Genomic DNA, 12,444 nt, shown 5'->3' on the forward strand with positions numbered 1-12,444 from the left:
ATTCTGTGGGCACTGGTTCTCTCAACTGCCTTCATGCGTGCTTGCAGGACCTGTTCCTCATCCATAGAGTCTAGTGCAAACGACATATGCCTTTCCAACTCCTCCGTGCTCCATGTCTCCTTTAAGACATGGTTTATAAGGGTCCTTCATCACACTGCATGATGATCATTTACAATAACCTAGGAGGCTGAGTAATCCATGATGCTAGGAGGTGTTTTGGTCCTAGAATGCCCTCTGCCCACCTTACCCACAAATCACTCACGTCTGTTTGCACCATCTGGCAGCGCTGGGCCCGGATCCGGCTCACAAAGCCATACACGTCCACTTTCCGCTCTGTATGCATCATGTCCAGCATGGCATCAATGACAACAAAGGTACCTGTACGCCCTACACCCGCACTGCAGCCAGAGAGCAGGGGTGTTACTAGGATGGCCAGCATGCCTTGTGGGAGCATACAGGGAGGGGGTAGCAGAGGCCAGGACTCTTTCTTCAGGCCAGTACATTCTAATTCTGAATGGGGAATAGCTTGAAGACTGATGGAGCCAACAACCCCACTGTACCTTTGGTTATCAGGACCAGGGAAACCTGACACTTAGAAAGGTGTGAAAGCACCAAGCATACAAAACACACTCAATCTAGCTTTCTGGCTTCATAGCAGTGGTCTCCCCATCCCCAGTCTTGGAAGACTGCCCTTCCCTCTCCTCAAATGGTCTATCCCAGCACCAAAACTTGAGAAGTCTCTCTGGCTGCTGCCCCAGGACCCTAATAGCTTATCTGCTCTGTGTCAGCCTCCTCTCATCAGCCAGGGCCCCTGTGCTTTCCTTTGCTCTGAACACGGGCACAGAATATGGTATAAGCGGGAAGCCAAGGGTCAGCCACACTGACCTGCAGTGGACCACGATGGCCCCTGCATACTGAGGGTTACAGGCTTTCACCTTCTTGAGAAACTTGAGCATGCCGATAGGGGTGAAAGGCACCCCAAAGTCTGGCCAGCTGGTAAAGTGGAACTGAGTGATGAGGCGCTGTGGCTTCCTGTTGGTCACGTCGCCCACCTGTGGAGTGAGGAGATCCTGTGTGTGGGCCCTGATAACCTGGGGCAGGGCAGTGCCAGGGGAAGGGAGGCTTAAAAGCCAGGGCCAGCTATGGTTGTCAGTGACAATGGGGAAGTGAGAGTCTATACAAAGAAATGTTAACCACGGAGAGAGGATCGCTTCCCAGGAACCCCATGGGGTAAGTCAGGGCTCTCAAAATTATTCTCAGCTGACAGATGTGAAACTCAGAGAAGTGACCCTGTCAAGGTCTCAGAACTAATTAACAGCAAGGTCAGAACTAAAATGCAGGTCTCCTGACTCTTGGTAAGCCCTCTTTTCACAGCACTACTGTGCCCCTTAGCTGAAGGCAAACTTTGTTCAAGCTTCCAGGGTCACTCAGGAGGACCAAGAGCAGGGGCCACCACATCCCTGATGTCAAGATCCTTTGGAGTAAGAGAAGGTGAGTACCCAGAAGATTATACCACATCCGAGAGGCACTTGGTTCATACCTATGATGATGAAACACTATCTCAATAATACATTTTTCTCCCCGTCATGAAAATGCTCCTCCCTTAGGTTTGACAGAATTCCCTAAGAGCCCAGATGTCTGGTTTCAGAGCCCAAACAGACCTCACACTCAGTGATTCCTGACCTGAGTAAGAGGTGGGTAACCCAATCTGTTCCACTTTCCTAATAGTCAGCAGAGAAAGGGGGCAGGAGACAGTACCTGCTGAATGCAGAACTTCCGCACTGTGTAGTCCACCAGGACAGTCACATCTTCTACTGACACACGAATATTCCCGTAGGTCCAGCAGCCTTGGTCTGGCCAGTACTGGGCACACTTACACTGGAAAGGAACAGACGTGCATCCCCTGATGACCTCAGACCTCCCGCCCCCAGCAGACATGAAGAACCTGAAGGAAAGGACCACAAAAGCCCAGACAGAAGTTCCCAGAAAGCCCCCAGAGAAGGCCTCTTCTCTAACCTTGGTCCCTGCAGACTTATTTTACTGATCTTTTTTCAAGTTTCTCAGCTTCCATCCTGTTCAGCAGTATCTCTTGACTTTTACATAGCCCCAGCCCTATACTTCTCATTCTTTCCCACTCCTGTTCCCTTAGTTCAGGTCAAAATGGGCATTACTTTACCTACAAAATGTGCCCTTCCACAATACCCAGGTTATGATCTAGGGACAGGCCTGTCTGATCCCCTGGAACCAGCAACCTGCTGAGGGGCTTACCAAGGCGGGATGATGCCTTCTCTGGTGCCTGGGCCCTGAACAGCTTTGGAGAGTAAGAGGTCAGGTCGGAGGAAATGAACCGATAGCCCAGCCCTAGTGCTATCCCTCCTAAGCACTGCAGAGCTGCTGATTAACACATCCAACACCCCACGGTGGGGATCAAGGGAACTTAAGGGCCATTTTGAAAAAAGACTGTCATGAATGGGGGTTCCTCTCTGGAGCTTGATCCAGAGCTCAAGACTGGTTCTGGCCGTGACACGGTGATGGGGCTCGCCAGGAACGCATTTGGTGGCCAAAGCACGAAAAGAAAAGGACCAGTCAGAAAGCTGTTTGCACAAGGATCAGGCCAGGGCCTCAGATTCCCCCTTGCACCACACAGGATCTCAGTTTATACAGTTCCCTCTGCTGACTCCGAGGAGGTACAGGCAACCAGGAGAATGAGGGATTGGAGAGGCCCAGGGAAAAAAGCTCCTCTGTAGTTTTTCCTTGGCAAATGGCCCAAGTCTTTCTTCTAGGTTGTTTTGAAACCACAGTGAATTGCCTGCCTATCAGACATGGGGAACGTGCCCTCGGTGCACCCCTGAGGTTCATCTGAGACCTCCAGGCACTAGGAAAGTCTAGGAAGCACACTGGCCTAGGTTCTGTCTGGATGACTGGCACAGAAGCCACAAAGGATGCACAAAAGACGGACACCCCAGGCTCAAACAGGAGTTCCTCTGCTGGTCATGCCTATCTAATTTCTTCACTCACCTCCTTTCTCTCCTTCAGGTTGGTCACCATGACAATGGTGGCTGTGTTTTGTTCCCAGATCATCCTCCAAAAATCATTCACTGTTTCTTCTTTTGGTCCTAAAGTAGCCAATAGCAAAGATGAGGAGAGCACACACCAAGGGGAAGAAATCTGCTGGGAAATTGGGAACATTCATTCCTGACTTTTGGAAGCCTATGCCCACATGTTCTCAGTTAAATATCCAATCCATCTATCCATTCATACACCTACTAAGAACATTTTCCATCCACCCTATATGTATCAGGCACTTTACCAGGAAGTGAAGGGGGCTGAGAGGCTGTCAAAATGTAAAGAGAACACAAATAATGTCTCTCAAGGATATTATAGATGAGGATTAGAAATCATAACTGCTCACTAAATACCTATGTTATTGGTCAGCCAATGAGCTAAGTGGTTTATATCTCATTTACACCTTCCTATCATGCTCTAAGGTAGGTGTTGTTAGCCACAGAGATGCTAGGTGTCTTGCTCAGGCTAGAATTTAAAATTTACTGCCATCTAGTCTTTTCCAAAAAGCTGCTGGGAGATTTCTAAACAAAATGAGAGTGCAAACAAAGAGAAAGAAATGGGATCTAACAGGATAGAGGCTAATGCAATTCCCTGGGTGTTGGTGAAGGAAAGGCTCAAGATGACAGAAGATAGAGGGCAACCAATCCAGAATAGAACTGAAGAAATAAGGCTCTAGAAGAATTGTAAGATTAAAAAATTTTTTTAAATTAAGCCTCATGTTTCTGAAGGTACTGAGAGGAAATAAATATTTCTAGTGGAGAGTCTGGGGGGGAAAAACTCAGTGCTAGCTATATAAAAAACTAAGTAAACAGGATAAAAAAGGTAAGTATTCATTTGGAAAAAAGGAAAACCAAAAACTGTATAAAACATCATGTAATACTTCAGTTGTATATAATATTAGTATAATAATAATAATAATGTAAGAAATATTATCTTAGCTCCAAATTGTGATTTAATTCTACTGGGAGAATGGGGGAAAGGGACATGTGTATGCATGTATGTCTGAGTGTAAGATAGCCTGTAAGATGATTAAATAAATTATCATCTGTCATAAGAAGTCATCAAGAGATAAAATGGTTGCATTAGAGTAAAAAAGTGAAGAGGAAATGGGTGAGAACTTTGTTTTTATATGCTTTGTAATACCCTTCTGACTTTCTTAAACCTTGTATTCCCTTTGGTAAAAATAAAAAAAAAATAAGAAAAACAAATAATGACAGGGTGGACATATGCCAACAAGATGTACAGAGATAGAGTTATTCTACTGCCTAGTAAGGTCAGGAAAAATCTCTTGGAGATGGTGACATTTAAGCCATATGTTGGGGTAGATGAGGCGGATAGGAATTTACAAAAGGGATATAGGGAGAAGAAATGCTCCAGGCAGAGATGCTGGGCACAGCAGTAAGAAAGAACATGAGATGTCCAGGGACTGTAAGGAGTTCAATGAGGTTATAGTATAGGGTACATGGAGTGGTAGAAGATGGAGGGGGAAAAACAGGTACCAGAATCTAAAGGGGTAGAAGCCAGGCTAAGGAAGGCTTGTTGTATAAATCATGGAAATTCGCTGTAGGATATCCACAAGTCCTACCTAACAAGAGCTTTGCATTAGTAAAGGCCATTCTGGTGGAAGAAATGCAAGGAGCAAGGCTGGGACCTAGAGATCAATTAGTAGGTTACTACAATAGAGCTGGAAAAAAAGATGGGGATAAGGCAGTGTCAGAGAAGACGGATTTTGGAGAAAGAAATAAGAGAACCACTCATATTCCAGAGCGAAGAACAGGCAGGAAATCTGGATGATCCCAAATCTGGTTTGGTTGATTAGATGAACTGCCTTCCATTCATGGTGACAGCTAGAGAATACAGGAAAAAAGCAGTTGGGGGGGTGCTGAAGAAGACTGATTTTTTTGTTGTTGTTGTTGTTAAGTAAACTCTACACCCAACATGGGGCTCAAACCTACAACCCCAAGACCAACAGTCTCACGTTCTACTGACTGATCCAGCCAATGCTCTAAGGCATATTTTAGTTTTTGATGTTGAAGAGTCTGTGGAGGTATCCAGGTGGTGAGTTAGAAAAGTTGTTTGAAGAGGTGCCTGGCTAGCTCAGTCAGTTAAGCATCCGCCTTTGGCTCAGGTCATGATCTCAGGTCCTGGGATTGAGTCCCACATTCGGCACCCTGTTCAGTGGGGAATCTGCTTCTCCCTTCCCCTCTGCCCCAATCCCCTTCTTGCGCTCCTCTCAAATAAATAAAATTTAAAAAAAGAAAAAAAGGAAGTAAGGAAGGAAAAACAGTTCAGAAATTCAAGAGAGTCAGCAGCCACACAAACAGAGGTGGTATTAGATGAGGTCTCTCAAAGAGAATACAGAGGCAAAGAAGAAAAGAAGGGGTCAAAAAGAGAATGTTGGAGATCTTCAGCATTATTCAAGTTCAGAAAGCAAACGACTGGGATGAAGACTAAGGACGAGCAGATGGAGAAGCAGAACTAAGAAATGGTGCCAGGAAAGACAAGAGTGGAGTTTCAAGGAAGTAGTCATCCACAGATTTGGGGAGAAACTACATTTAAGAGGCAGAAGGAAGAATAAAGGCCAGAGAAGAAATATTTAGAAAAGTGAGAAAAACCAAGACTGAATGTCAGGAAATAACAGAGGAGAATTTCAAGGACTGTGAAGTATTGTGGAGAGGCTCAAGAGGAGGGGGGTGTGAGAAAAGGTCTATCAGAAAATCATAGGTGACCTTCTTCAAGAAATATTTTAGCATCAACACGGTCCCATGGCAAACAAAGAGAGGAAGAGATTGCACATTGGCTACTTGTGCTAGAATGATCACTGAGCAGGTGGCAGCTGAGCTGGGCTTCAGAGGGTAGACCTGACTACAGAGCTACAGAGGGTGAGAAAAGCAGGGCCTGGTTAGGCAATGGCCAGGCCCCAGTGGAAGACTGTAAGGGCAAGAAGGATCTAAGGTTTTTCTTAGCCACCTTATTTTACGTCTGTCTCTGTTTTATCTCTACCATGGTACTTATCCCAACAGAACTTTCTACAATGATGAAAATGTTCCATATCTGCACTAGTATGGTGGTCTCTAGCCACATGTAGCTATTAAGTCTTAAAATGTGACTAGTATGATTGAGAAACTGAACTGTAAATTTTATCTAATTTTAATTAAAAATTCTAATTTTAAATAGCCCCAGTTGACTAGTGCTTATTGTATTTAAGAGCATAGCCACTTACCAGAACTTCTGTTAATTTTGGTGTAAACTGTCCTCTACCAACTAAGGGCCCCAAAAAGGCATGGACCATCTCCTGTTTTATTCCTGTACATATCCCTATCACCTAGGCCAGTGACTGGCACATAAAAGATGGCCAATAAACATTTGCTGAATGGCTAAACAAATGGGCTCTGCTGGACCATAATAACATCAATTTTTGGCAGTGCAGCAAACATCACCATATTTTTACTGGGATCCCAAAGATGGAGGACATTTACTAAAACTTGAGGCTATGGAAATGTGTGCAGAGTACATCTAACGTAATGGCACTAGGTCTCAGCTCTGAGGGTTCCTAGACCACTTTTCTGTGAGTAACAGAGGAGCTCAGGCTCAGAAACAGGGGGAGGAGATGAGCCAGCCTGGACCCTGTGAGGGGGCCAAACCTCTCAGGAGACTGAATCCAAATTCAAACTCTTGAGAAGCCTGGCTTGAACCTAAGGTTCCCATCAGGCCCTAAGACAGAGGGACCTCATTAGAGAGAGAGAGAGAGAGAGAGAGCGTGTGCGCGCCCATGTGTAGCCTTCTCCAGTCTTTTTTATGCACATACACAAAAGGACTTCTTTAACAGGATCCCTGGATACTGTCATCAAGATGAAGGCCCTTAGTTATAAATGTGTAAGGCAGATTTTATTTCTTTCAGATGATAGTGATTACAGGAAAATTACAGCATTCTGATTAATCTATTTAGCATCTGCACGAAAAAAAAAAAAAAAAAAAAAGAAAGAAAGAAAACCCACTAATGAACTAATGGTTGAGCCCGAAAGTAAAAAGTGATCATTACTTTACCTTGTGCAGCAATGAATTTGTTCTTTTCTTGGTAGCCCTGAGGGTAGGGTGGGGGAGAGGTGAGGGATAAAAAGAAAATGAGAACCAAAAATGGATAGGAACGAAATTCCAGCTCCCAGTTAACAAAGCTTCCGTTGTGAAAAGGTCCAGGCAATTAACAAGATTTCCATTCTAGAAATTTCCAAAGGATTAGCTTTGGATACCAGGAATCAAAGTTTACAAAGATCACATGGTCTAGGTAGTCTTCTCAAAGTGAATTATTAATGAATACTGGTGTAAGAACATCCAAATACCAACACCTAGGCTAGACCCTGTTCCTGATACCTTCTTAGCAGCTGAGAGTCTAGGTGTCAGTGCTAACCCTCCAAGGCAGAAGCATGTGTGGTGGTTCCATGGATGAAGCTGGGCCCACATCAGGAAGGAAAAGGGAGGGGCGCCTGGGTGGCTCAGTGGATTAAGCCGCTGCCTTCGGCTCAGGTCATGATCTCAGGGTTCTGGGATCGAGTCCCGCATCGGGCTCTCTGCTCTACAGGGAGCCTGCTTCCTCCTCTCTCTCTGCCTGCCTCTCTGCCTACTTGTGATCTCTCTGTCTGTCAAATAAATAAATAAAATCTTAAAAAAAAAAAAAAAAAAAAAAAGGAAGGAAAAGGGGTTCTTTTCTTTTAAGGGGTTATTTCCTTGCTAATCCTTTACCCAGGTCCAAAAACCTTTGGGGAAGAGCCTGTGGGTATGTGGAATAGTTCCTAGCGTTAGACAACAGGGTTCCCCGTTACAGGCAGTAGAAGACAAGAAGCAAAGGGCCTGGTAATGTCACTGAATAGATACGGAGCCTTGGAAAAACAAACTACTGGCAGTATCTTTCTTTTCCAGTTTTTACTGTTTTAGTGATACAACGTTTCAACATTTTTAAATATAGTGTTCACTTGAGAAGTCCTAGGTAAGTGAAAAATCATCTGACATAAGGATTATAAATGACCCTCTGCTGAAGACAGCCATAAGATGGGCAATGAGGGAGGAGGCAGCTTCACAAATAGGACACCACGTCACACCAAGATGATGGCGTGAAATACAAGTCTGCAAGGCAGTGGCAGAATAAAGGAAGGGGCCTGAGTCTGAGAAGCCATGTCCTATTGTAGTTCAAAAGAGAGGAAGGCAGGGTTGCTTGCTAGCACAGGAGAAAGCTTCAGACCCCGAGAGATGGACATATTTAAAGCCAGTAATAAGAAGCTTGTTAAAATTTTTCTTGAGAAGGGGAATTTAAGTTTCTACAAGTATTTTTAATCATTAGAAGATGGAAACTGAGAAAGGCTTAATTTGTTTATAACTAAACTTGTCATTAAAACTGAGAAGCTCCTGGGAATGTGTTAAGCCAAGTCATATCCCTGCTCCACAAGAAGGCACTAATTTCTCACAGGAGCATGTGGGCAATGAACAGCTTAACAGCCCTGCTGGAGGGCCCAGCCCCAAAGTGCTTCTGTCCCAACCAAGACTGTGCCATATGTCCCCTATGAATGCATGCTGACATTGTGATATGGCAGCATTGCTTAACCAATAAGGTATAGCTAGAATGAGGCAAATCTACTGCTCTTCCTTGTGTTATGATCAAGGAAAAGATAAAATGTGGCTCCCTGGTTCCTGAGATGTCTTTGGATTTTCAAAATCAAACCGTTGGCTAGCTCTAGGTGATTGCTACATTCCTATCCGTTAAAAATAAAAACATTCCTAAAGTCCCTACTCTTAAAACATCTAGAGGTAAGTGAGGAAGTTAGTCCCTCTTAAGACTCCAGGTTGGAAACCCACTTGCCAAATGTGCAACTGTCTGTTTCATCATCTCCTGTAACTAATGTCAGGTTTGCTTTTGAACCTTTGTGGTCTCCAACCATAGGTCTCATTCCACCCCCCGCCTGCTGCTATCACTCCACAGTGCTGAGTACCACTTCTCTTCAAGATTCCCATTTGAGGGGCACCTGGGTGGCTCAGGGGGTTAAGGCCTCTGCCTTCAGCTCAGGTCATGATCCCAGGGTCCTGGGATCGAGCCCCGCATCGGACTCCTCTGCTCAGCAGGGAGCCTGCTTCCTCTCTCTCTCTCTGCCTGCCTCTCTGCCTACTTGTGATCTCTGCCTGTCAAATAAATAAATAAAATCTTTAAAAAAAAAAAAAAAAAGATTCCCATTTGATCTTAGCTCTCTGTGCAAGAAGGGCTTGGTAAGGGGTTGCCAAGGGTAGAAATGGGGATTAACTATAAATGGACAATAAGGTTCTTACTGGTGTGAACAAAATGTTTTTAAAAGTAAGAGGTGGGGGGGCGCCTGGGTGGCTCAGTGGATTAAGCCGCTGCCTTCGGCTCAGGTCATGATCTCAGGGTCCTGGGATCGAGCCCCGCATCGGGCTCTCTGCTCCGCGGGGAGCCTGCTTCCTCCTCTCTCTGTCTGCCTCTCTGCCTACTTGTGATCTCTCTCTGTCAAATAAATAAATAAAATCTTTAAAAAAAAAAAAAAAAAGTAAGAGGTGGGGCACCTGGGTGGTTCAGTTAGTTAAGCATCTAACTTTGGCTCAGGTCATGATCTTAGAGTTCTGAGATGGAGCCCCTGTGGCAGGCTCTGCACTCAGTAGGGGGTCTACTCGCTCCTCTCCCTCTGCCCCTACCCTCACTTGTGCTCCCTCCCTCCCTCTCTCTCAAATAAATAAAACCTTTAAAAAAAAAAAAAAGGAAGAGACGCAAGTATCTTTGAGGTTATGAAAATACTCTAAAGTGGACTAGTGATGGTTGTACGTATCTGTGAATATACTAAAAACCACAGAGTTGTAAACTTTAAATGGGTGAAAATTACGGTATGTGAATTACACCTCAGTGAAGTTGTTTTGTAACCTGCTTATGTCACTTAGCATAAATCTTTAAAGTTGTAACATGTATCAGAATTTCTGCTCTTTTTTGAGACTGAATAACACTCTACTGCATGCATATACAATATTTCACTTCTCCATTCATCCACTGAAGGACACTTGGGTTGATTCTGCCTTTTGGCTATTGTGATTAATGCTACTGTGAACATGGTGTGCAAATTCTATGGGTATCCTCTTCACACATCCGACTTCAGTAGTCAGGCTTGCTCTTGTTAGCTTGTGCTCACTTGTGCTCTCTTTTTCAAACTTGCTTTACTGGCTCCTCACACAGCCTACAGAACATACTCAAGTCTCTTGGACCATTTCTGCAAACATTTCTAAATCACCATTAAAAAAAATCTCCCAGTTTCAGCTCTTCCCTCAGGCCTTGGTTCAGAGTAGACATAACTAACCAGACTTACCTAGTGTCAGATATTCTTGTCCTGTTCTTCTCCCTTACTTTTACTCAAAATGGTAAGACCTGCTTTTGTTCTTACTTATCTGAATAAGCTCAAAAAGGATTCACTGACGCTTACTGAAAAGTACACCTTTAGATTTCCATGAGAAAGCTTTTGGAATGACAACAGGGTAAACATAAGAATACATATGAAACTATCTGATCTTTAAAAATTTTTTTTTGGTCTTGGACGCCTGGGTGGCTCAGTGGGTTAAGCATCAGGCTTCAGCACAGGTCATGATCCTGGGGTCCTAGGATTGAGTCCTGCATTGGGCTCCTTGTTCAGTGGGGAGCCTGCTCCTCCCTCTCCCTCCTGCTCCTCTGCTTGTGCTCTCTTTCTCTGTCAAATAAATAAAATCTTAAAAAAACATTTTTTGGGGGGGGTCTCTTAAAAAATTTAGACTCCTCAGGAAAAACTTGAAATGACAAATATTCCTTCTAATGTGAAGCTGGGAAGGAGCCAGCAGATGGTAGCCAATGGTCAGTCAATCTAATAATGAGAAAACCTTGAGTTCCTCACATTGATGAATGAAGCATTGATGTAATCAGAATCTGGAACTCCTTCAACTGGTGTCAGATGGACTCTAGAGTGATCATCTAGGAAAAAAAAAAAATTAATGTTTCAGTTAATGACACAACCAGGCCAGCTGGGACATCTGTGCCTATGTGCATTAAGATATCACTGAAACACTGTTTATAAGAGCAATAATTTGGACGCATCTCAGCCATCATTCAGGGACTAGTTAAATAAATTAAGCTGTACCCACAACAAGGAACAATAAGGAGTTGATAAAAAGGAAAATGAATATTTGTTTCTTGACAGATGAACTGCCAATATACACTGTTAAAAGAAAGAAGTCAAAGCAATGTAATCAGAATACTAATTGCTTTTTAAAAATATACATAATATGCATATACTCATATATGAATAAGACGACATGAGTATCTATAAATGTCTCAGAGAGTGGTCTCTAATATATTATGCACCCAAAAATACACCAGAAATTTTTTTAAAGGATAAATTTTTCTTGAGAAGGCAATTAAAAAAACAAAGCAAAATTCAAACATTTTGCTGTCACATCCCACTGGATTATGCATATCCCATTCTGCAGACCACTGGCTTAGACAAATGTGTATTATAAGGTTATAAATCAACTAATTAGCAATGACTAACCCTGGGAAGGTGTCATGAAGAGAACTCTGTATTAGGATTTCTTTGCCATAAGCACTACAAAAAAACCGTAACAACCATGCACATCCTATCTGGTCCCAGTGAAACTGCTCCTCTTGACCTAGAAACTTTAGGCCTGCCACAAAAACCTGGTCAAGCTCCCTCGCTGAACTTTATAAGCACCTGGGTCACTCTGGGGGACCATAAAGGCTCTTCCTGCCCAAAGGCTCGACCGTACTTATTACCAACCCTCCTCTGATCAATCACAAGATTCTTCCCATCCTCAAAAAAATATGGCTAGAGATGTAGTTTAAGATTATATGCCAGGAAACTCTGCAAACACTCACAAGGCAAGATGTTTACATATCGGTTTTTTTCCTTGTTTTCCTCCTTGGAGGCAGCTTCACAGGTGGCTTGGATAGGACAAGCAGGGAGAGCCTAAAAGGTTAAGAGAAATTAGAGGAAGTTACTAACAGGGATAAACACCAAACATGCAAAATGCTACACCATCCCCCGATCTGACAGCAATTTCTACCCTAACTTGGGGACAAAGATGGGCTCAGGTGAACACTTGCAGCTTAACACAGAGAGTGCACCTCTCCTCTAAACAGCCTGCAAGCTCCTTAGAGTTTAACACCAAGAATCCGCAGGGGGCAGAATGCCCTTACTATTACTATAAGCGCAGCATGCCCTTTATAGGATTACTGTGTGGTTAGGGACCTGTTTCAATGCTGGGTCAAAATGGAACACCCCTGTAAACAGGAATGGGGACATAACTGAAGGGATGGTCATGTTAACCAACATGCAAAGATGAGAAGCA

General features: G+C 43.8%; 1 protein-coding gene across 3 annotated transcripts in view; it reads right to left on the bottom strand.

Moving 5' to 3' along the window:
- PTPRA (protein tyrosine phosphatase receptor type A) overlaps positions 1-12,444 on the bottom strand; it is a 149,439-nt gene that overhangs the window by 18,735 nt on the left and 118,260 nt on the right. For all 3 annotated transcript variants that reach the window (XM_045980776.1, XM_045980775.1, XM_045980777.1), the window contains 7 exons: positions 11,972-12,062; positions 10,974-11,050; positions 7,114-7,150; positions 3,019-3,116; positions 1,759-1,878; positions 886-1,052; positions 263-398 (listed from right to left, as the gene is read on the bottom strand). In XM_045980776.1, the coding sequence (XP_045836732.1) occupies positions 263-398; positions 886-1,052; positions 1,759-1,878; positions 3,019-3,116; positions 7,114-7,150; positions 10,974-11,050; positions 11,972-12,062 (726 nt within the window). The remainder of the gene's footprint in view (positions 1-262; positions 399-885; positions 1,053-1,758; positions 1,879-3,018; positions 3,117-7,113; positions 7,151-10,973; positions 11,051-11,971; positions 12,063-12,444) is intronic.

The sequence above is a fragment of the Meles meles genome, chromosome 16 (genome assembly GCF_922984935.1).
Source record: "Meles meles chromosome 16, mMelMel3.1 paternal haplotype, whole genome shotgun sequence".
Taxonomy (NCBI): domain Eukaryota; kingdom Metazoa; phylum Chordata; class Mammalia; order Carnivora; family Mustelidae; genus Meles; species Meles meles.